General features: G+C 40.6%; 1 protein-coding gene across 1 annotated transcript in view; it reads left to right on the forward strand.

Moving 5' to 3' along the window:
* The window catches only part of LOC113026743 (neural-cadherin), a 332,913-nt gene that overhangs the window by 287,302 nt on the left and 19,773 nt on the right, over positions 1 to 25,838 (forward strand). The window contains exons 34-35 of the mRNA XM_026175859.1: positions 8,321 to 8,501; positions 17,507 to 17,751. Of these exons, the coding sequence (XP_026031644.1) occupies positions 8,321 to 8,501; positions 17,507 to 17,751 (426 nt within the window). The remainder of the gene's footprint in view (positions 1 to 8,320; positions 8,502 to 17,506; positions 17,752 to 25,838) is intronic.

Here is a 25,838-nt window from a genome sequence, read left to right on the forward strand (position 1 = left end):
CGTGCCGGTTTCTGCATCCCACAGGGATTCTGTGGATTCCCCTTTGGACCTGAAAACTCCTGCAAGGATAAGAACCCCAAAGTTGGCCTTTGGGGTTCTTAGATGAATTTGGTCCATCTCCTTCCACCTCTCTCCAAAAACACACCTTCCTTCTAGATTACTGCAATCCAGAAAAAATTTCTGGATGGAATCTGGGATGAAAAGCTCAAATGAAGACTTGATGTCCTGCACATGAGTAACTGTCAGCCGTGTTGGCCCTGGCTTATCACAGTAACAGCTCTGCAGGGTGGCTCATTTCTTGGGCAAGAAGACCATTCAATTTCACCAGTTATTGACATCCATATTTCTTCACTTGCTGTCTGGTGGGCTTGTTCTGGTCCTGGAGCTGGCAGCAGATGGGGTACTCGTCTTCGTTTTGTTACTAAATGATGCTCAACCTCCTCTTCTTCAAAGTCACTGTCAGACTCTGAATTTTCAGAAATGTGAAATATTCTGAAACCTCTTTGTCAACATCATCATCCGAAGCCCCTCTCTCTTCCAAAATCAATTGGATGGCCCTCGCAGCAGATAATCTTTTGCCATCTTGATCAGTTGTGATAAAGAACCACACTGGCAAAGTCTTATTTATAGTATTATGCCCCTAATTTGCAGGTGGAACAGGGTATGAGAAAATAAAATTTGGATCCCTCAAGAAAGAGGGTAAAATGTGCGGGAATGTAAGAGCAGACGGTGTTGGTAGTTGAATTTTCAACAATGTTGCAACTTTGTGCGGGAGCAGGAGGGGAAGAAAACACTATCAGCAGCACCAGAAAGGAGGAAGACAGAGTGTGGGAACACAGGACCTACACTTTCAACACTTTTATTAGACCTGGGTCCAGTGGACCCGGACACCTTGTATGTAATGTAAATGCGTGGGGGGAGGTACAGTATGAGGTCATTGAAAATTAGTTCGGATTTATGTTCTTCACAGAAAATAAGCCAAAGCCAATGAATTTCAGGTTGAAAAAATAATTAATTGTTTAAAGAGCTCTGGGAACTTGATGGTATGGGCCTCCATAGCCTACAGTGCCTGTAGGTGTAATGTGCAGGTGGCTCAGAACGTTTGGTCATACAGTGTAGCTGGTTACCAGCAACTGAAGCTTCAAAACAAAAGTGAAGGGATTGTACTACAGTAAATTAATTATATCGTCTTTTTGATGGATGAAAAAATACAACATAAATAGCAAAATATACTTGATTGCCATTAAGAGGACACGGCTTTAGAAGATAACATAGAAAATAGTGCATGGACACATTTCTGCCTGTGTGCCTGCAGAGGATTTTAGATGTGAATTTGTGTTATTTTATGGGTCTGGCCCCAGGTGTTAAGAAATGAAAATCTGAAATTATTTTGTATCTTTGTAATATGAGCTCCTAAGTAGCACTTCCCAGCCAGGCTTATAGTAGTTACTTTGGATTCAAACTCAGGAGCTGTGGGGTACGTCTGCTCGGGAGAGACCGAAGCACAACATTCTGCAAGGACAACAAGTAGCTTTTTTGAGTGACCCTCAGAGCAAATCAATACCGATATCTCAGTAATCACTCGGGTCGGCGTTGGCATTTCTAACAAACCTGCTCAGCGCAGACTCTCAGAGACTGATTCTCCAGATGTGGACAGATGCCCGACGGTTACAGTCTGTTACTTTCTGCTCTCCCTCCCTGTATTTATAAATTGTCACGTTTTACGACCTCATTTCTATGAGTAACAACTGTAAAATATGCTTTGATGATTTGATGGATGAAAATATTTAGCTGATAGGTTTTGTTTGTACTGAATAATGGACCTATATTTCATTTTATAACACTAAATTAATGGCTTCACTCTTCTTGAATTGAACTGCAGTAGTGAGATTTTCTGAACTGCGGCACGCTAATGACTAAATATTTAAATGTCATTTTTTTCTCATTTCTGTAAAGCTGCTGCTTTTTCCTGCCATCCTAAAAATGAAATAGCAGTAAAACATTGTTTGCTCTTTCAGGGTGATTTATTACTCTGAGTTAAAGAAACCATACATAGTCTGAGTGAAAGAGCAGCATATTGATGTCGTGCAGATTTGTGCAAAGTTGGTGGTTCTGTCACAGTTAAATAGACTGTGATTAAATTTTCTTTGGTCATAATACAAATTAAATAGGTGATATTCTTCCAGTGTATCCATATGTGTTCAGCAATGACACAGTCCCAACACTGTTAATGAGGGAAAGCTGTCCAACCAGTTGGTGAGTGGTTGCTGGAGGTCGATGGCAGTCAAGCAGACCTAAAGACTGGTCAGTGACACTCACCAGGAAATGCAAGTTGCAAATGTTTATCCCCCAAATAGTTACAATATAACACTACTATAAGTATAATTGTGCTACAGCAAAGCTGGTGATACAAGTCCAAGTTGCAGAGAAAAAAGTTTTTAAAACCTCTGTGGTACAAAAATTAGCAAATCCTTAAAGTAGTTGAAATTAATCTGCACATTTTGTCGAGTCTTACTTCTAGAACTAATTTGTTTGAGTTGAGGTGTTGTTGTTTCTGTCCCAAGTGGGTTGTTGTTATAGCGTAGCTGCATTCCTTGTCCCCATCAGTAAACTGCTCAGTGTTATTCCAAATCCTGAAAATAATTAAAAACATTTTTTAATTGCCAAGGTGGTAAACACAGAAAAAGAAAAATGTAAAACTTTAAAGAAATGTAACCATTAATTGTGCCTTTTTCTCAATAAATAATTATTGTGAAAAGTTTGAGGAGAAAGTAAAATTCACCCACGTTACAGAGTCCTTTTTCACAACACTAACTGGGCTGTGTAAACTGGATTGTTGAGTACCATTAACTAACCTAGTAATTGCTTGTTTCTACTTTTTTGTAGGGATGTTTCTCTGTACAGAAAACAATATATATTTATGTTCTGCAGAAAACAAAAGTCAGTCATAAATTTGCCCACAGAGTTTACACAAATCTAAGGCAGATGGATGTGAGCAGGGCTGAATCATTAAGGGTTAACATCTTCTTCGGGGAATAGAGGAAAAGGTTATGGCATACAACAATATAAATCTTCCAGAATTTCTCTGATGGATCGCACCGTGGCAAAATAACACAGAAGAATTGTTGTTGCTTGACACCATCTAAACACCATCCAGGCTCTGGTGTATATAATTTGTCTGAGTGTGTGGAAGAAAGAGATAATGTGATGTGTTTGATGTGTCACAGGGTAAGGTGAAAGGGGTGGTGTTTCATTCAGGCAGTTTAGCAAGTATTTTTTCTGAGGAGTGCTGCCAAAAATAGGTTGTTTTATCTATTCATGTGTGCTTTTTTCAAGAGAGAATTGTGACATTTTTATGTATTACTGAATGATTGATATGACACTTTAATGGTTAATTCATCCAAATGCAGTTTTATTGTTAGCTGGGACGATGGCCATGGTCCCTACAGCTCTGTGTGTGTGTGTGTGTGTTGTAGTTTTTTCTGTGTATGTGCTATAGTGTGCGCGAGTGGGTGTCAGATTACATTGATGTTATTCTTACAGCTATTTAAGGTCCACTTTTCCCAAAAACTTCAAGACTTCTAAACACAACTAGTCAGATGTCTGTATATATAATATATTAAATTATATCAGGTTCAGAACTGGACTCAGGATAACTTACTTAAACCATAAAGCAGCAACAAGCTGAACTCAACAAACTGTTTTTAATGCTGATAAAGGGAAAAATATATATGCTGGACAAGGATTTAAGCCAGAGGACTACACAGAACAGGACATGGAAACACAGTGCCATGTGGGAAAGAGGCAACAAACACAATAAGTGCTCACCAGGTAATTAAGAAGATGGAAAACACCAGGGAACACAGCTGCAACAAATCAAGTAAAATAGACAAGGAAGGTTAAACTCAATACCAGGCACACGAGATGCTATTAAAATAGAACAGGAACTAAGAAGCTGTCATCAACTGAAACAAGTATGGAACTAAAGGCACAGAAAACAGGAAACTCATAAGTGTAAGTAAGATAAACATAGCACTTCAGACAGAAGGCTATGGAGCTCACACATAATCCCATCATAAAACCAAAAACTCAGAGTGAACCTTCTGAGCTGGAGCACTTAACTAAAGGCATGCAATTCAACAAAAGAACTCACATCAAGCAAGGAAATAATGAGAATTACAGACACAAAGAAAGAACAAAAAGCTAAATGTGAACACTAAAAAATACAGGATCATAAATAGGATAAACGAAAGCACAAAACTAGAAAAAACTCAAAACCCGGGATCCACGCCGCAGGGACCCTGACAGGAACAGCTTTTTAAGTTAGCTAAGGACATGACAGCAACGTTTTACAGCGCAAAACTCCAAAGGATTTCACCACTGAAGGTATACGTATGATATCATTAAAAGACTGAGAAATCTCTATGCACATGGTCCAAGGACACAAACTGCATGGCATCATTTTTGATTCAATTCAGTTCAGTTCACTTTTATTTATACAGCACTTAATGACAACAACAGTCACCTCGAGGCACCTTAGCCCTTCATGCTGCGTTTCAGTAAAAGCAGGGATGGTTCTATCGTGGAAAACACTGAATGGGCTCAGGGACGTGTATGGAAAGCCATTGCAAGTGAACACAGTTCAGTGCTGCATTCAAAAAGTAAAGTTAAAAAAATTACTATTCAAAAAATATATACTATGAAAATCTTAATCTGAAATTGTATATGGAAGTGATGGATGCTTTCAGTGTTGAGTTCAAAATACAGGTGGAATAAAGTGCCCATGGGATGGGTGAGCATCACATGTGGGACGGCTTCATTAGCACTAAACAGTACACACACTTTTTTTGTTATATTTGTTACACTTTTGTTCCATTTTTCTCAAAGTTCCTGTTTCCAGGCTCAGCCGTCCAGGCGCTCTTTTAATTTTAACCTCATTTGTGCCATGCGAACATGCTAACAGTTTGAATAAGCTGAAACTGCTTTGTGCTGTTTGTTTATTTTACATGGAACAATATCAGCTCACCTTCAGTGTTATGAATTCCCACACAAAAGGGGGCATTTATTTATTTTTTAAAGTGGCCTCATTCTGAACAAACAGATCTGAGTTTTTTGTGCCATTTGTCTGAATTCAGTGTCTGGCCATGACTTTGCAGAGACGTGCTGGCAGATGTAGTTAAAAGTGGTTCTTCACATGCTGAAATTTTATATGAAATCTGTCTCAGTGAGGTCACAAGTCATCATCTAATCACTCCCGGCTTTGACATCGCATCCTCGTCTATCTCCCTGCAGAAGCAGCAGCAGGCATTTCTTCTTGAAAAGTGGAGTCCGATTTACTCTGCTGCATGTTAGCTTGAAGCTGTAAGAAATACAACTGTAGACGCTGACTCCAGCGGTCTCCATGATTACTTCAGCACAACAACATCGTCCATTGTTCCTATTTGGATCAGTTGAGGACCGTAACCCGTTCATACTGGAACCTGATGTTGGCACAAAGGAATAATGTGAACAAAGTAGAATTAGACACTAAGGTTTGCATTGTTAACTGGGACCTACGAGAGACAACAGACTGACTCATGCACATACCGTACTGTACGAACACAAATGTTGGCAGATTCAGTTGAAATATCGAGAGAGAGAAAATAAGCGTGGGTACGGATGGAAAAAGGAAAGATGCTATATGAGAGAGGAAGAGGTCAGAACCAAGAGCCACAGACACAAAGTGAAAGAGAGGCAGAGAACTCCCAGATATTAGACAGTGAGAGATGTAGACAGCTTTGCTTCGGGCAATAAAAGACAATGCATGAGTTTATTAAACGGATTTTAAAAGCACTTCCCTTCAGAAGAGGTACACTTGATAGATGATGGCAGGCCAAGTGAATATCTGTGCACGACTGTGTTTGCTTTTGGGGGATGTCTCTCTTCAAAAAACGACAGGGGAGATGAATTGATAGCTGAATATGCCAGCTTAGCAATTAAGGGATGAAAACACAAATACCATAAATATATGTTGTCACTTAGACAAACAGGAGTAGACGTAATAAGATAATGTAGAATGCCCGAATCGGATGTTGCTGTTAAATAAGAGCATTGCCATTTTATTGAACTTTTTCAAGCAGTCAATTTTAAACTGCTCCTACACTAACGTGACATCTTTGCTGCCCAATAACTGAATAAAACAGAACAAAATACGGCTAATAGAGATTTGCTTACTCTCAATTTGGGGTATCCTAAATAATATATAGGCTCAATTAGACCTCCACAGTTTTCTTTCCTCTGTATCATTGTCTTTAAATCTTAAGTAATTTTAATTTGTTTGAGTTCTTCATGTTTCTCTCTCCGTTGTTCCCTCCTGGGTTTCTCCATCTCTTGTGCTTCCCTGTAGAAATTTAATAAGACTCCTTTAAACATCAAGCAGTGCTCACACAGTTCTAATTACAGCGATTGTGGATTCAAAACTTGCTGTGTGATACAGTCTCTCAGCAGTGGGGTTACTTTCGAGCTAACTCAAACCATAAAGCAGCAACAAGCTGATAGTTTGACCACTGGTGTCAAACTAGCTTTAGCTCATGGACTGCATCCAGCTCAGTTTGATCTCATCAAATAGTAACTTCCACAAAAACTTAAGAATTTTGTATGTTTTTTTAAGAGTAAAAGTTTCATATTAAATGAACCGTAAATATTTAGATTATAAATTACTTGTGATTTATTTTCCCATGTTCATTACAAAGAAACTCAGTTGCCCTAAATTTAACCTCCTAAGACCCGAACTCTTCCACGACATGCATTTTTAATTTCTCTTTGATATTTGGGCATATTGGGACCTGATGAATGTAAAAACAAAGAATTACCAGATTTTTTACCTTATTTTTGTTTTTAAGAAAAATGAGAGCCACATATGAGGATATTTGTTTAAAATTTCGATAGAACAGTAGCAGTATAATGTCCTCGTAAGTGGATATCAGGCCCTTGTAGAGCAAAATTGAGTATTTTGGTCTAAATAACCCAAAATGTGATGTCCACATATGTGGACGCCAGGTCCTAGGAGGTTAAAGAAACAAATCACCTTTGCTCCTTGGTTTAAAGGTTTTATGTCAGTGTGTGTGCAGGCCATCAGTACTGGCTGTGATAACTGAGAATCATTCAGATGTGTGGATTTAACAGTTTGAAAAGATCATCTTATTGCATGATACAGTTCCTAAAGACTTACCATAATACTTCCTGATCCACCCATCCATCCACTGTACCCTGTACCAGCTCTTGGGTACATGGTGTGTTCTCACCTGAATGTCCCAGGTCTGCCACAGGGACTCCACACAGTCGGACATGCCCGAAACAATTCACCAAAAAGCTGGGCAAGAGACTTCCTAGTCAAGTGCTGAAGCTGCTTCAGGTATTCTTGAGCGGTTATACTCTGAGCCCCTGAAGAATACCTGAGCTCCTCATCTTGTCTCTGAGGACGAACCTTTAGGAGAAAACTCATTTCAGTCACTTCAGTTCATGTCTGTTTGTGAAGGTAGAAACATGGATTGAGCTGTAAATCAACAGCTTTTCCTTAATGGGGAGCTCTTTCTTTATTCAAGCAGATGAGACTTGAGGTAATATAAAAACAACAGTAGAGTAACAACAATAATACAATAACCACTTTGGTTTTACTTTGTGACTTATAGCTGGTTGTTTCTTGTAGTATTAATTGATATAAATCCTATTGAGTTCTTACCTACACGTTCTTTTATTTGCTTCTTTGCTTGGTAAATATGTTTTACAGTCGGTCTGGGAGCCTCATTGTGAAGGGTGTTTGCTTTAATTCTGATATAGGAAAAAAAGGAGTCGGGGATTAGAAACAGTTGCCAAAATCCAAAAAAACCAAACTGTAATAAACCAGAAGTAGGAGTAAAATAAAAATGAGCCTTTCAAATGTATTTACTCCCTTTAGCACAGTTTAGCAGGTGTTTGCCCGAGTGACACATCTAAGTTGTCAGCGCATCGCGGAGAACATAATAAAGTATCCAACACAAATATTTTCCTGTTATCCACAACATTATGAATGACGGATTATTAGATTCTGCTCTAAATACCTGACACTCAAAAGCTCACTAGACATTGTTGCAGCAAAAGAGGAATTTTGCTAAATCTTGGAGACGTCAAAATGTGAGTGGGTGGATTTATGCCTCAAGTGGTAGAACTGGAGCCAGCAGTTTATTTGTTACCAGGTACACGAGCAGAGCTCTGCTCTCATTTTGTGTCCGTGTACATAAATGCAAATAAAAAGTCTGTTTGTTGTTCCGCTGAACCCTCGTTTCCATTCTTCTCTCTGCAGGCTGCATGAGGGATCTACGCCTCAATGGTCGCTACATGCCGCTGGACAGCCAGCCACGAGATGGGGTTTCCCAGGTCAGCGTACAAGGCCTGTCTGTTGGGTGCTCATCTGACTCCTGCAAAAGGAACCAATGTAGCCCCCCTTTTACCTGCGTTGACTTGTGGAGAGTGCACGAATGCAGGTACGCGCACAAACCCACGCATACCGAATGCAATTGCACAGTCGAGCACACACGCTCTTCCTTGTGAGTCAAAAGCATGAAAACACTTGCGTTTAAACCCATTTGCTCCCTTTGAAACCACTTCTCAGCCTCTGACATGGATATTATTTTTGTTCATAGGCATATAAAGATGCTTTGAAATAACCCAGCCCTGACCCACTTAAAACTGCAAAAGAAAAAGCATCCCTGAGCTTTTATTTACTGTAAAGCTAAAATGTCTGTGCAAATTCTATGGAAACCATTTTCTAACAAAACACACATTTGCTCGTGCGTACAAACACAAAGGATGTTTGAATGCACGGCAGCCAATTCAAAGCAAATAGTAAAGGAAGACCAGAAAAGGTCCACACTGGCATCCTGTACAACAACTTGCAAAACTGGAACAAGAAGGACAGCAGACTGACTCTTTTGGAATCTGTAACAGTTTCAACATGGTCTGAAATGTGTGGGAGTGGAGCAGAGCAGTTTTAACCATCCACCAGGTCATGAGCTCTTTGTTTCTTGTACTATAAATGGTGGCATACGTGCTAAAAAAAAGAAAGCACATTAACCTTGTGCATTTTGAAATTACAATCAATCCAGAATTCCCCATTTGGATGTCCCAAACATGAAAATTACATTAAAATGAGCAATAATCCATCCCAAACCCTGAACAGATCTCAGGTGATCTAATGATATATTGAGAGCTATAATCTGACCACATTCCTCGTGTCTTTTTTACTTTTTAATCATGTTATGAATAAATTAATGCCAGTCATTCAGTGCACAGGCAACAGAATCCCTAAGCAACGTGCGTGCAGCCATGCCCATCCATCACTATATACAGTGATAGATAGACGAGGTAGTAAATGTTGGGTATTTCTTGTCTAAAAATGATTTTACACAATGAGCACTTTTCTTGTTTGACTCTCAGACTCTGAAAAGGGTTCTGTAATATCTTTCTATGACTTCAGGGCATGTCTGAAATCTCAGTTGGGCCTGCAATAAAACCGTGTGTGTATGAGAGCGGGAGCTGTGGTCATTCATCAGGTCTAACAAAATTATAGCAGGGAGCTGCATTATGGGAATTGTAGGATCCAGACGTAAAAGTCAAGATACGTCAGCCTCTGCTGCACCAGTTCGGATCATTCTTTATTAAGTTTGGAGTTATAGAAATGCAGGATTACTGAATGTGACTCTGATTGCTTTGGTGGTTTAAACATGGAAAGAAATCACAAACTACCTCCAGCTAATTCTCAGCAATTCCTTCTGAATTTACTCTTTTGCTTTCTCTCTACAGGCCCAATTAACAAATCCTTTCAGGGATGTGGAATTTTATTTTACACACAGTCTCAATTAACTCAGTTTTTTTGTGATGCTTCTTTCTTATTAAACTTTTTTAAAAAAAAATCAGGAGCAATAAATGCAAGGCGACTACCAGGCAGCCTCCAAGTGCCAAACTGGTTGAAGGCCATTGCAAATTATTTGCTCATTTAGTTTCCTGTTGAAAATACTATCTTCTCCATGAATGAGAAATAAAGTTACTGAGTTCCTTAGCCACAGGCTCAGAGCAGCTGCTAAACCTGTGACAGTGAAATCATCTTATATCTGTCTCAAATACTGATCTGTAGACTTTTATGACATGAAAGTCATGTAAAATAATCCAGTACGGTGAAATGTATACACTATTATCAGAGAAAAGCTTCCTCCCATCCATCCATTGACTTCCCTTCATCCAGGGCCGGGTCACAGGGGTGGCAGCCTAAGCGGAGAAGCCCAGACCTCCCTGTCCCAGGCCACGCCCTCCAGCTTATCTGGGGGAACATCAATGCATTCGCAGCCCAGCTGATTGATATAATCTCTCCAGCATGTCCTGGGTAATGTGCCCTGCTGAGAGGTAGGACGTGCCCAGAACACCTTACCCAGGAGTAGGGCTGGGCTATATCATGCCGTTCACGGTAATACCGGTGTAATGTTGGGCAACGATAAGAAAATGAAAAATGAAATATCGCGATAGAATATGGGCAAAACGCGCATGCGCGGTGCCTTTGTTTACGTACGCACATGGCTGCGACGCAGAATGAGAAGAGCGAAAGCGGATCGTTGAATGAAACAGATGAACCAGAAACTTCAGTGGTGTGGAACTGGTTTGGCTTTCGTCCGTCAGATACACAACAAAGCACTATTTTTGGTAGCGCATGCTAGCGGGCCGTTCAAGCTAATCTACTTGTGCATCTTTGGACCACTTCTAGCGTGGCTTGACCGTATGCACCATGGAAATCAGACGTGTGCAGAGAGCAAGCATCAACTTCAATATCAAGCCGACTTTACTTTAGTTTCAAGGATTATTGCTGGTGATTTGAGCAGGATCTCTCAGACCCAGAGACTAAACAGTTTATTTCTAGTCAGTACAACAGGCCGTGAGTGTGCATGTCTTTTTGAATTTCATGGACATGAAACTATCCCTACATGGTCTGCTGTAACGTGCATGCCTGAGCTGTACTTTTGGACATGCTGGAGGAGGTCCAGTGAGCATCACTGATTAGTGCTCTCTGAAAGTCGGGTTCAGACTCAAAACAGGAGAGGTCCTGGAAGAACTCCTTCCCAAGGAAACTACATTGAGGGGAAAATCAACCAAATCTAAATATGATACTTTTTTCTAATGTGGTAAAAGGCATTTTAATATGATCACATCATTACATTAATATACTCACTACAATTTGCCTAAAATAAATGCTTGCACAGAAAGAATGTTTGCTAATAATACATTTGTGAAAATTCATGTATATTTACTGGCCCAAATGCCTTTGAACTCTGGGCACCGTTATTTTCTGTCTGAAGTTGGCATCAGACAGACTTTCAAAAGTTGAAACCCACAGAAAGCTGCAGTCCTGTCCCCCTTTCAAACATAACGCACAATGCAGCGAACCCACCTGCTCGGCCACTAAATGTGGTAAAAACAACATTAATTTTTTCAACCCCTCTCACCCTGATCGGATTCACCCATTTGCTTGATCAACGTTTCACACGCACTACTGCGTTAATTTCTCTAAAAGGCTTAGTTTGTCGGTGGGAAATGGGAAATGTCGTGCAACGAAAAGCTGCAGCGCGCTAACAACCCTCTCCTGTGGCACAGAGCGAATCAAACACGGAGAGCTCTTAGCCACATCCACTAATCTCAGCTATTTTTCTGCCATTGGAAACATCAGCCTCTATTCAGTGTGTGCAACCTCCTAGCTTTTAATCTGGCCTTTCCCCTTTTTCCCACTCCTCTCATCCACTCATCCACTCACCCACATCATCTATCCACCAATTTATTTTTTCTTCTTTTACAATGGCTCTCATTCTTGCACTCTGCCCCTCCTATCCCTCCATTTCTTGGGTTGTATGGTTCTCATCTCGCTTTAACCTCCCTAGCGCGGCCACACACACAGACACACACATAGACACACACTCTCTATTCTCCTAGTGCTTATTTGTTCGCCTTGTTCTCTTTCCAGTACTTGACCTGAACCTTGAAACATGATTAAAGGGTAGTAAATGTTGGCAGTGAGCACTCCATGCCCAAGTGTTTGAAGCTAACTGGAGGGCCACCGTCAAATAGTCAAGTAATTGCTGTTAATGCTGCATTTGGGCTCAAATAAATAGGGACACAGTCAGATTTGTCAGATCCTTTTTTTTTTTTTCATTTAAGAAAAGAGAAAATATGACAAATTCACTGTTTGTAGTCAGGTTATCATAAACGTAAATGGAGACAGAGAGAGTATAACTGTTTCACATCTAAGCGGGGATAGTCGAGGGGATCAAAAAGTCGAAACGGTGTTTAATTGAAGCTTATTGTGGCGTCAGATCAGACCTCCAGTTGTGGAGGCGAAGCATCTGTCAGAGCACCGACTGCTTCACGAGGGGAAACAGAGACAGTACTATATCAAAGCCTATATTAAACTAAGCCTCTAACAGATATTACAAGAAAAAATTAAAGGCTTAGCACTCAGTGTGAAATTTAGGTCTGTAGCAAGTTTCATATCTTCATATCTGTTTCATAATTAATTTGTCATTGTGTGGAAAAGGGGGCTATGGGAGTCTGTTGAGGAAATAACAGAGGCTGCTGATAATTGCACGTCTTCTGCCAAATCCACACATTAATGCATGCGCACATTAACAGCCAGCGTTTAATGACGAATAAAGAAAGCACTCTGCACATGCCCAGTTCATTCAGCGCTGACTGACAGGTAAAGTCAGGCACAGAGCACATCTGCATACATACATTTACACTGACAGGTGAGCTGGACCTTTATTATTCATTGTAGCTTTAGAAATATGAGCTTTTCTGATATCTCACAAACTTTTGTTGTTACTTCTTGGAAAGCTTAGCACTTAGCTCAACAGGAATTTAAACTGTGGGATTATATCAGAGGTTATATTAGAAAATTCCACCTACTTGTTGGACTCCTTCATTCTGTTCATATCAGAATTTATTTTCTCCTTTTTCCACTTATACTGTTACCTGGAAAACTTTATGTTCAATAACTACAGCTCAGCGTTCACCGCATTCTTTTTTAGATAAAATAAATAAATAAAAAACTTTGATTTTACATTTGCCACGTCTCTGTATCTCAGCCATGCAGGCACAGGAAGGATGGCAAGTAGTTTGCAAAAGCTTTAAATTAATGATATTTTAGACGAACCCTATCATTCTGACCACTTGCCTTCTGCAAAGCCCACTGCTGCTCATCCATTATGTTAAAATAAAAGCTCTAAAATCTAAACATAATTCTGAGGATGGGCGATGTTAGTGAGTAGGATAGTTAACAATATACTAGAAGTTATAGACAGACACTTTGACCCTAAGGAATAAATTCATGCTGCACATGTTTCTAACATAATGTGCCACCTTCAGTGTCGCACACTCGCTGGTTTCCGGGTGATCGAAGCCAAAGACCCAGCTCTCATCACCAACTGTAAGAGAGTCGGTTTCATGCAGAAGTGTCGGTATTCCTCAAAAGATTTCCAGGAGGCATGTTGAAATCTTAGAGCCCAAACAGATGTGGTCAGAAGTGGACTCCAGTAAGTGATCAAAAATGGGTTCAGTCATGGAGAGACGCACAAAGAGATGATCGTGAAGCAGAGATCAGCAGAATAAAAAACAATATTTTGAGGTTTTTTTTAATTTATAGACAGAGTTGTGGAACTTTGTGAGCACATTTCATATTTTAAGTTCTATTTTTACCTTTACTATTTATTTACCAGAGCACATTATTAAGAAAAGCAACAGAATTCCCAAGCTGCATGACAGCATAACATTGAGATGAAAAACATCTCTATCACCAGAGAAATAAAAAAATATTATTAATCATGCTTCAGAAAGTCTAACAGCTCCACACCTGCCACTGATTACAGTGCACACAGGCTCCATGTTATGATAAGGCACTCTTCATAGCACCAACTGCAGTCATGGCTAATGACAGGTAATGATAAGAGAAGCTGTGTTTTCTGTTAGACAGTCAGGTGTCCTGTATTCAACACCTACACAGGCTCCAACCGCGCTACAATTATTCCCGAGTGCTTGGCTATGATTGTGGCATAATAATCCTTTGCACAAATTAATTTTCTTTTTAAAATGTCTAACAGATCGATAGGAACGTGGTCATTTTAAAAACTGATATTTACATCTGCAATAACAAACAAAAACAAATAAACTGAACAGTGAAAATGGTTTAATGGTGATGCTGACTTCAGTTGGTTTGGACAAGTAATTCCACTTTGCGTTTGTTCTTAAGATGGTTCTCCTGAGTTCTGGGGTAGGAGCCACGACTGAAAACTCTCGTGGGGTGAATGTGCGGTAGCTCGTTCTGAAATGCTGCTATATGAGATGACAGTTTAGAAAAGTCCTGCAGAACATAAAAGGTAAAAAAAGTGTTGCATCTACTTGTTTTGGCACTGGTTAGAGCTCCTCACAGCTGCATCCTGTACAAGATGGACATTAGAGGAAAACGAGAGTGAGTTGCATAAATAATTATCCTCCCCAGCCGGCAACAGAATCATTTTCTCAAAATCATAGAGAGTAAAAGTTAGTCTATCCTCGCATATATTTAAGGTTTGTGTGTGATCACTCTATCTGTACTAAAGACTAGTAAAGACTAGTTTTTTTGTATACAGCTATATTGTATATCAGACTAGTATCACCTCATGCTGTCAGATGCCACCTGTGTCCTTTGCTCACTGCTTGTGGTTTTATTAGCCAGAGAAAATTAGAAACCTACCAAGTCCACTTTAGAAGATTAGAAGGGGACCGTGGCACAAATCGCTGGTTTTTGTATTTTTACTTTATGCTTGATTAGGATTAAGAAAAATGTGCCCCTCGTCAACAGCAGTCCTTCATGTTAAAGACAAACGTTACGCCCCTCTGCAGCCCCTAATCTCCACAGTGTGGTCACCTGTTGCTAATTGGCCACACCCAGTCAGGTGTGGATAGAAGCATACCAGAGGCGGGCTTTCGAGAAGCTCACTAGTCTTTGCCTTGGTGGCACCAGCTATTTTAGCCAAACCTCTTCTCACTAACACTCTGGTATTCATCTCCTTTTTTATGTTGCGGCTTTTGAGCCGAGTCGTAACACAAATTAGAACATCGTATCTGTTCTGATATTTGTCCTGTGAACATAAACTGCTGTCTGAAAATAAAGAATTTCTAAAAATTAACCAAACGGTGACGAGACTGACACCACACCCAGCGATCACCTGGTTCACAAATAGTAGTTAGTTAAGTTATTAAGTTGTCTGGGGCATTTAACCAAACGATTAATGGTAAAGTATATGTGTAAACCATGGCCCATGCAGGTATTCCAGATATTCTTATCCCCAGCAGGTTTTCCCAGTTACTCCTTGGGAATCCTGACGCCCAGCTCATAGATGTATATTCACCACAAGTTCCCTGTCTACCCTGGGGTAAGACCCAGTTGGGCATGCCTGGAAAACCTCCACATCAGCTGGCCCAATGAAAAAGCTTCTTTTAAAAGCCACATCTGTTAGCTCCCCATGTTTGACCCTGCAGGGTTTCATGCCGGATGCCCTTCCTGACAAAGAGAATTCGGGTCTTTGCCTGGAATTAAACAAGCAACCTTTTTCTCGCCAAGCAAGCGTGTGGCACTGGAGGACAGAGGATGTCCAACGTCTTAACTGTCTCGATTAAATGAGATTTTTACATTAAACGTTTTCATTTCGTTTCGTCATAAGCTGAACGGTTTTGACTGACCGCCACCTTCACACTGAAGCCAACAAAAACAATAATCTACCAACTTTTGGTTGAAGAAAATAAACTTATTTCAGCTTTTTTCATTTCAAAGGTGCTGCAGATGTTAGAGAGTCTTTTCTTCACTGCTGGAAACAGCACAGCAGCAACAACACCACAGAGAGCTCGGCCTTATTTACTTCTTAGTACAATCACACACATAAACGTCCATTGTTTACCAAAAAATTAGCCCATGATGTTGGTCTAGAAGTTTGCCTTTGATCTCATAACCTTGTGCTTTGGTAACGCTCTAAGTTAATGCCTTTAAATAAATGACTGGGTGAAATGAAAGCCTGCTTGTTCTCACACGTCTTCTCCCCACTGTTTTCTCTTGGTCTGAATTCTTATATTTCATGACAGAAGGAATCAAAGGTGTTGGTACACAATGTACTAAAATAAAAGCCAAAGCACAGTTCCTGCCTTTCTTTCATATCGAATCAAAAATGGATTTTGAATCGAACTGTGTCCTCAAGGAATTGCATTAAAAACGAACGTTGAGATTTCCTGAGACTCTCACCCACACAGTGAGTTTAAATAGCTAAGCAGATAAGAACATAATTCAGAGACAGATTCTGGGAGAAGATACAGGAAATTAACCCTTTACTGCCTCGTCTGGGTTAGTTTCTGTAGCTGAGAAAGAGCAGTTACGAGATGAATTACAGCACCAATTTGGATTTAGCGTCGCTCCTTTCATAGTAAAGTTAAGTCAATATTTATAAGGACGAGCATATCTGCGGAGAGCAGAGGTACGACTCTGATGTCATCAAAATGTTCAGCCTGGAGCTTTTCCATAGACTTTGAATGGGATGGTGAATTAATGGGCTCATAAAATGTTTGTTTGAACTGTTACACCCAAATGAGCTTTTAATTATAGTAGTGCTTTCTGAAGTGAGGCAGAAAATGTGCCCCTGTCTGCATAAAACCATCCTAGTTACTGCCAGTGCCACTGTCAGCACTTTCATCCCCTGCAGTCCAGTTCTCTGTTCAAGTGTACATCTGTGTAAGATCACCTATTAAAGTAGTAAATAACTCCGTTAAGACCAGAGGGAGATAATGACAAGCCAGCTTACTTCAGTAACTTTTTAGTCAATTGCATTTGTTCAACTATTTTATTGCACACTTTCTTTGCTCAAGTATGTTTTAGAGAAACATCATTTGAATACAATAATTGCGCTACATGCATTTATTTATAGTTTTAAGTATTTACACACATTCCTAAAATTCCCAGTCTTCCGGTGCCTTGTCCTGTCTTATCGCCCTCGATTTCAGAATAATAGCTGAAGCAGAGCGTTCATGCTGCCGTTGTTTCCTCTTCCCTGAGGTCAGGACATCAGAGAACTGACAGAGAGGAACAAGTGTGTTAATACTGCAGCATTTCAGCCTCGCTCTGTGATGTCACAAAGGTCTACAGATCCACCAATGGAGAAAAAATGTTCTGAAACCTGAGCTTTTGGCTCACCAGTTATTGTGAACTCGCCACACTGTCACGTTTGACTTTCACAGCTACATAATATAAGAGGAGTGTATATTCTGATGAGGTAACAGTAACAGTTCTCATTTTATTCTCATGTTGTTCACCTTATCAAATGTCACGAACATGTCTAATGTTAATCTACATGAAATATACAGGTGGGTTTTTTTGCTTGTTTTCTCTGTTCCTGACCGCCTGCTGTCTCTATCCAACTCTTGTCTTTTGCAGATGTCCTCCTGGTCACATGATCAGTGTAAACGGGACCAAAAAGTCTTGCGTGTACACCCTTTGTGCTATGCGGCCCTGTCACCGCGGGACCTGCGTGGCCCAGTCGCCCTCCAAATTCACCTGCCACTGCCCGGAGGGTTACCGAGGACACCGCTGTGAGACGACACTGGCCATATACAGGGAGGACGTGGGCCTCAGCTTCAGCTCCCTCTTTGCCATCTGTATCTGCTTCATGGCCTTACTGGGTAAGTCCTGTAAATGTACTGCCTGTTACGCACATCTGTCAGACTGTATTACGGTCGTGTTTCTACGGCAATACTTCCCATCCTAACTATAAGCAATTTGGAAACAATAATGATGTTTAATATAATGTTTAAAGCTATAACTCTGTATTGATGCAGCCATGGGCAGTGTTATCGTGAACGCACTGCAGCGAGGCGGGAGGAGCACGGAGGTGAATCTGCTTCGTGTGCAGGCTGACAAATGCTGCAATTTTCATTAAAGTACTGATGAGTACAAAATTACTATTATGTGACAGCGGAGTGCACGATAGATTTGAAACTGACACTTGAAAAAATTGAAGCTTTCATTCATAAAGTTCGTGCACTCTAAAGTGGTACGACGGTAGAGCGCCAGGTGTTTGTAATTAGCTAATCAGGGGCGTTTTTTTTTATTATGTGGGAGTTAATGTGTTTATAAGTCTAGTGTGGAAACAAACAGAGACCCCACAAAGATGGTGCGCTCCGTTTTATCGATCAGTGTTTTCAAAATGACAGCCTGATTTTCATGAGGTCAGTAACTCTAAAATAACTTTTTATGTCACTCTACATGTAAAGCAACTAATACTTACTGCGTGATTTAATATACTCTAACAAACAAAAATGAAGTTGTACGACAGCTAATCAAGAATGAATGTTTCTGCAGACGTGATCTCAAGAAGTTTCCAAGTCTTGCACTGAAGTTTTCAGGCAGTTATTAATCAGACTTCTCAAGTTATTTGTGTGAATTTTACCAGATGGGAATTCTTTTTAATGATTATTCAGATTCTGCATGATTCTGCTCGTTTACTTCGTTGGATCTGTTGTACAGAGTTGAGGGTACATTGAGATCCTCGCTGACCTAAATCTTAAGAACGTCTGTGAAAGCTTTTTAATATCACATCTCTCCCTTCCTAATGAAGGTTATTCCAAAGCTTGGAGCAGGACCTTTTATACTCCCCCATGATGCCATATTTATTCTCAGACTGTACTAAAGTAGCTTTACATTCATAGTTCAGAAAAAAAGAAAAAAAATTTTTTTAATGTAGGTCCTCTGTGAATCCTGCTTGTTTCATGAGTGCATGAGGATATCTGCTCTCATTGACATCATACAGATAAGAGTAGAAAAAACTGTTTAGAAAAGTGTGTGTTCTGAACTTTTGGTTAACAAAAAGACGTCCAAGCTTGTAACTGTGTATGTGTAACATGACAAATCCTATTTAGGCTTATCTTCTTTATCTGCAGATGTAATTACAGTTCAGTTATTTAGCTTATCTGACCGAAGCTTGTGGCGTCCGTTGCCTGTTTGTTCATTCATCTCTCTGTTCGTTCAGTTCACAAGATTTGCTACTCCTACAGTGTTGGTCAGATTTAATCAAAATTGTACACAATTGTGGTCAAGGTCACAGGAATATATGGTCATTTTATGGTCACCGTTCCCTTTTTGCAAAAACTGCTGCTCAAAGTGTTGGTTCGGATTATGATTTTCATGAAATGAGTGTTTGCATGGACTAATCTGTGTACCTAGGTTATCCTGTTATGATGACGATGATGGTCATAATCTTGTGTGTCATAATGGTGGAGGGAGTGGTCTTACTGGTTGACTCCCACATTAGGAAAGCTTAGTTGGTTCCTTACTACCACCATTATGTCAACATGCCCAATGCTTTTTATGACCGTGGTTACAGCTGACCACGATGCTTCTGAACTCAAACACTTTTGTTTGGTGGTAAATGGGATCAAGTTGTCCTGGATATGACTGTGAGCCTCTCTGATGTCTCAATGGATGTTAATTCTCATTAGTTTGTGCAGTACAGCCGACCCCTCTGTGCTTTACATATTACAGTAGCCTGTAAATTGTGATGGATTGTGAGCGAGATTAGCTATTATGATCTGGTTTGTATACGTTTTAAAAGGTAGATGGAGGGCTTCAGTGAAACATTGGATTAACAGGATGCCTCACTGCATTAGCAGAGTAAATGATCCAAATCCAGGGATCTCCTTTCAGCACATTAAATTACATCAACCTGAATCCCTATACAGTAACTGTTTGTACTGCTATGTAAAACTGTACTATACACAGTGCATATATATATATAATGTAGTCCTGTAAATTAAGTACATTCTTAATATTTTTAAGAGGTTAAAGAGCAGCCAGGTTCTGCTAATCAAACACTTCTTTAATGGATCATTAGCACGTGTCGGCACCTCTATAAAAGTGTAGTTATGTCAGTTTGTGGCTCTGGAGCTTTCTGGTGTGTGTTAATACAATGATGCAAACTTCCCAGAAGTGGTCGGTCTCCCCAAGGTCAGACTGGGCAACACTCAGAGAAACTGCAAAAAGCCCAAGAGCTGCATCCCAGACTCTACAGTCCACAGTTAGCATGTTAAATGTTAAAGCTGTTGGACTGAGTAAGCAGGGCTTGGTTGGAAGGGTTACCAGGGGAAAAACTCCCGTACTGTTACTTGAAGTTATTGGTGTTAAAGGTGGTCTTACAAGCTACTGGATCATGTGGTGACCTCCGATATCGCTCCTTTGTTCTTCATGCATGGCATAAAGTCATTGTCCAAGAGTGATGCAGAGTTCTTCTGTCTCCTACCACCTTAAAACAGAGCTGGCCTTCCTGATCAGCTTATCCAACCGCTTCAGCTTCCTTTCAGCAATAGATTAGCTGCTGTTCCAACAGACAACACCATTAGAGATGGCTGCCACTCCAAAAGATCTCAGTCTCCTCAGAGTCTGATCAGGAGATGGTTCCACTGGCACCAGTCCACAAAGTCCTGAATCCACTGTCTGTACTCTGATATATCTTCACCCTAATGAGGCTAGCGATGGGAGAGTCATCAGAGAACCTTTGTAGATGGCAGCCTGGGTAGTTGATGGAGAAGTCTGAGGTGTAGAGGGTGTCCTCATCTACTGTGGGCGACCAGTGAGGTAGTCCAGTATCCACTAGGACAGGTGGTGGTCCACTCCTGACAGCTCCAGCTTGTCCCTCAGAGGTCGGATGGTGTTAAAAGCACTGGAGAAATCTTCCAGGCTTCTCCGGGTGGGTCAGAGCTTGGTGCAGGAGGTAGATGATGGCATCATCCACCCTGATGCCAGGCTGGTAGGCAAACTGCAACTGATCCAATGAAGAGCTAAACAGGGTGCGATATTTTAGGAACTGCCTCTCAAGGGTCTTTATGAGATGCACGATCAGTGCTACCGGCCTGTAGCTGATGAGGTCCTTTGGATGTGTAGTCTATTGCACTGGTACCACACCGGAGGTCTTCCACAGCTATGCTATTTTCCCCAGCTTCAGGCTGGGGAAAGTAGCTTCAGGCTTCAGGGAACATGTATCCCATGATGCCACACAGTTGGTCTGTGCAGCACCTCCGGAGGCTGATGCCATCAGGACCTGAAGCCTTTCGCACCTCGATCTTTGGCAGCTCGTTCCTCACCTGAAGTGTTGAATGTGACAGGATGGTGGTGAGGGAGGGGGGCTGTGGGATGGAGTCTTTGGGTTGGACTTTAGGCAGTAAATTTCAAAGGTAAAGCTGTATAGCAGCCCTTTGTCTCGCCTGTGAGCGGATCAACTGAAACATTCTGGTGTTTGATTTTCTGTTGTTAAAATCCACATTTTTCTTTCTTTCCTTTATGTTTTTGCTTGTTGAATATTCATCCACCTGTACCTTTTAGCTTTGTATTCCAGTCCCTGAAGGATCCTCTGCTGAGAAAGCGCCTCGGGCTCAGTCGTACTCAGAGAGCTGTCAGTACAATGACATGTTCCCGTTGTTTAATTGAGGACAATACAACAGAACAGTAAAGAGCAGTATGAGACGAGCACAGCCCAAGAAGAGAAAGCAGATCAGAGGAGTGCAAAATAAAACAGGACGACACACAATACCAAAAGAAAACAAGAGGGAGCTGAATAGATAGCACAGCCGAGGCTGCGCGCAGCACGGCGAGAGAAAGAAAAAGTGGGAGATGTGTGGTGAGGAAGATGGTGTTGGTGTCACACTGCTGCTGGCCATGTCTGATTGTCTCATTGGTGATTCACAGGGCACCTCTTTCACACCCGGAGACCAGCCAGACACTCAAATGATCATTTCTCCTTTTCTTTTCTCCTCCATTCCAACATCTTCCTTCAAATTTGGCTCCGGGCTTATATTAAATGCGACATCCAACCTTGATCCTGTTGAGGCTCAGCGCTGTTTTAAGTGTTAATTACTTGATTTGTAGGCGTATAAGGTGCTGTTTACCCAAACCTGCAGAAATTGAGATCAATGCTCCGGGGGCTTTGGTAGTAATTTCAGTCGGTAGAGCATCCTGCGCTCGATTGGTCAAGCATTCCTCACTCTGAAATTTAAGTAGCGACGAGAGAGACTTCTTTTTTTCTTTTTTTTTTTAAGCCTTCATCAAATATTTCTTGTGCACACTCCAAATGTTTGAATAGCAAGAACAAAAGAAGGGCAGCAACTCTCAAAAGCAGTTCTCTGAGAATGTTGTGATTGGTGAAGATTAAAGACAAATTCTACTCCCAAAAACGTTCATATTCGCTCATTCCCTTTGATCCTGATCTGTTGTGTGGTTTGATATGGTCAGCTATGAGCTTTCCCTTGTCTGCTGGTACTGAGGTTCCTACAACATGAAGGCTTCATAGTTGGTGGGGTGTGTGTGTGTGTATTCTAGCACCTCCAGCACATAAGTCATTTTAACGTGTGTGATACTTGGAGGATGAATCTTTAATAAGTGGGGTGATCCTTGACTTTACTTTCCATTTGTACCAAGTTGACATTTGTAGTTCGAATGAGACATTTCAACAGCTGTTTGCTAGATTGCTATCAATTTTCAAGAGGCGGTGGTGTCAGAAACACACTTGACTGAGAGGCTGCTATTGGAGGATTGACTGGGAACATTTTAAAGGCTTCCTTTTATTTCCTGTTTGACTGGTTTAACCTGCAAAAGTTTGGAAAAATGGTTTAGGCTAAAACAAACCCATTAGTAAAGTCCTGTTATAAAGCCTTGAGGTCAGTGTAGGGTTAGAGATGTGTAATAGCAGATTATATTAGTCACAGCCACTTTAGAATTTCTCCATCCATCCATTCGCTTCTGCTTATCCTTTTTCAGGGTCGCGGGAGGCGCTGGAGCCCATCCCAGCTGTCATAGGGCGAGAGACAGGGTACACACAGAGACAAACAACTATTCACACTCACATTCACTCCCGCATTCACACCTATGGGCAATTTGGATTGATCAATTAACCTATTCCCACTAACTGCATGTCGTTGGCCTGTGGGAGGAAGCTGGAGTACCTGGGGAGAACCCACGCAAACATGGGGAGAACATGCAAACTCCACACAGAAAGACCCCTGATGGTGGAATTGAACTCGGGACCTTCTTGCTGTGCAGCAACAGTGCTAACAACCGTGCTTTAGAATTTCTAATGAACCCTTATCTTAACAGCATACACTCGCCAGCAGCTGCTGGTATTTGGTTGGATTTTGCCTGAATTTTCATGGCATAATTTCAACAAGGTGCTGGAGAAAAAGAGATTTTGGTCCATATTGATTTGATAGCATGTTAGCTGCACATCCATGATGTGAATCTCCTGTTCTACCACATCCCAAATTTGCTACTATCCTGATATCACAGCAGAAATCAAGACTGCTGAGACCAGGCCAGGCTAATTTTCTGTTGTCTAGTTTCTGGTGAGCCCATGTTAGCTGACAGGATCCAGTGTGGTCTCCTGCTTCTCTGACCCATCCGGTTCAGCGTACTGTGTGTTCAGAGATGCTCTTCTACAAGTAGTTATTTAAGTTATTGTTACCTATTCATATGATGAAGGAAATGTGAGTACAGAAAGTCAGTATTTTACAAAAAAAAATCTGCTAATACTTATTAACTTAAAATTTCAAGTAAATATCATTTGTTTTATATCACAGTAAAAACAGATCAGGTCATTTTGATATAAACAGCTGGATTACCAGCTGGAAACCAGCTTCATTATTAAAACTTCAGCTGGGTTTTTCTTCGTTCATCTCTCTGTAGAAAAATAGACCAGTGACTCATCATGACCTGTGGAAAAAAAAATAATGGATGTAAATCCACTTGAATTTTTAGCATCATTTATATGTAAGGAAATGCATGATTTTGTGCCTGATTTCATCATGAAAGAAATGATACATTCATGCAAAACCTCATGAAGATGAAATAATGCATGACCTCATTGCATGAACAATGCAAAACCTAATGTGGTCACAAGGGCTAGATGTTAGGACGATTCCTGATGTCATTAAAACATTGAAATGATATTTTTAGCTTGAACATCCATGGAGCAGTCTCCTCCACTGATTGGACTGAGAGACCAGCAGCACTGACACAGTCAGTCCCCGGGGTGCTCCTCGGGGGTTCTGAGTTCAGAGCAAAGTTTCTAGTTCAGAAATGTCAGCACGGCTCCAAACCGAGTCAAAGTCCAATTGGCAATCTCTTGAGTATTTTAATGATTAATGGCATAGTCCTCTGAATGTATCATGTAGCTGGAATATTGATTCTGCACAGCGCAATGCAAATTAATTTATTCTTTTTGCTTCTTCGGGCTTTTACGTTTGTGTAGCTTTACGTAGATATCATCCTTTCTTTGCATGCACCTCTATGCCCTCATGTTGTGTTTCAGCAGCTGTTTTTCTCTCAGGATTATGTTGTTATTGCATTATTAACTTGGCTTATTACTGCTGGCTTGACACTGACATCCAATACTTGCTTGTTTTTCTGAACACCTTTTCTCTTTAACTCATTCCAAGTTTTTTCCTTTTTCCTTCGCCTCAAGGAGCTTTATATTGTACAGTAGATTGTACAACAATAAATATTCGAAAGATAGATAAGTTTGCATTTGACTACAGAAAAGCAGTCAAATGCAAACTTATCTTTTTTAAACAGTCATGTCAGAACATCAATAACGTAGGCTCTATGTAAAAGATGGACATAGACAGCATGGTTTGTAAAGCGATGATGGCTATTATCTTTAAACCTTGGGAAGATTCAGCGTTACATTTTTTCCACCATGTTAATCTAAAGAAATTCAGTTACCTTCTTTTTAGGTTTTCAGGACTACTGTGACTTGGATGATTGCGAATCTACACAGACATGCTGCCACCATGTTTTTGTTTGTGGAACCAGAAGGGACTTATCAACCAATACTAGCAATCAGGTGCAACGCACTGATGCATATACATGATAATTAGCTCTAAGTAACAGAATAGTTAAAGACTAGAATGTCACACTCAGAGCCTGGTTCTGCCGGAGGTTTCTTCCTGTTAAAAGGGAGTTTTTCCTTCCCACTGTTGCCAAAGTGCTTGCTCATGGGGGGTCATATGATTGTTGGTTTTTCTCTGTATGTGTTATTGTAGGGTCTATCTTACAGTATAAAGCACCTTGAGGCGACTGTTGTTGTGATTTGGCGCTATATAAATAAAATTGAATTTAACTGAATTTCTGTCTTCTCTGTTAGTACAATTAATCAAACCCCGTTTTCTATTATTTTTAAAATTGCCTTTAAACGTCTTTATTTTTGCTGTAAATTTGTATTTTTATTTGGACATTGCTTCCAGCTCTGAAAAAGCCAGTGCCTTAAATCTGCATTCTTCCCGCTGGCCAGCAGGGGGCGACTGTGGTTACACAGTCGTAGTTGTAGTGATACCAACATACATTTAATTCTATTAGCCAATCAGCAATACAGCAGCTACTATGACAAATATACTAATGAACAATACAGACGTCTGTGGATGATAGCAGCAGGTCTGAGACACGTGCTCAGTTCGGGACTAACAGTCCATAACTGAGTATTGTTTTTAAAACAAATCTTAAAAACTGAAGTTTATCGTTTATTGTTTACACCCTTCTCTCAGAGGTTTGTAGAAATCCCAGGGAAGCACATGCAGCTTCAGGTCATTTGAAACTCTCTTAAATTAGGCTGCTTTTGCCATTTTTTTCTTGGCAGATCCTTTCAAGTTCTTTATATTAGATTGGAAGAATCTGTTAGCTGCCATTAGAGCTCTACAGAAATGCTTTAATGTGTTTTTATTTTTCTATGATA

Source organism: Astatotilapia calliptera, chromosome 1, assembly GCF_900246225.1.
Source record: "Astatotilapia calliptera chromosome 1, fAstCal1.2, whole genome shotgun sequence".
In the NCBI taxonomy this organism is placed as follows: domain Eukaryota; kingdom Metazoa; phylum Chordata; class Actinopteri; order Cichliformes; family Cichlidae; genus Astatotilapia; species Astatotilapia calliptera.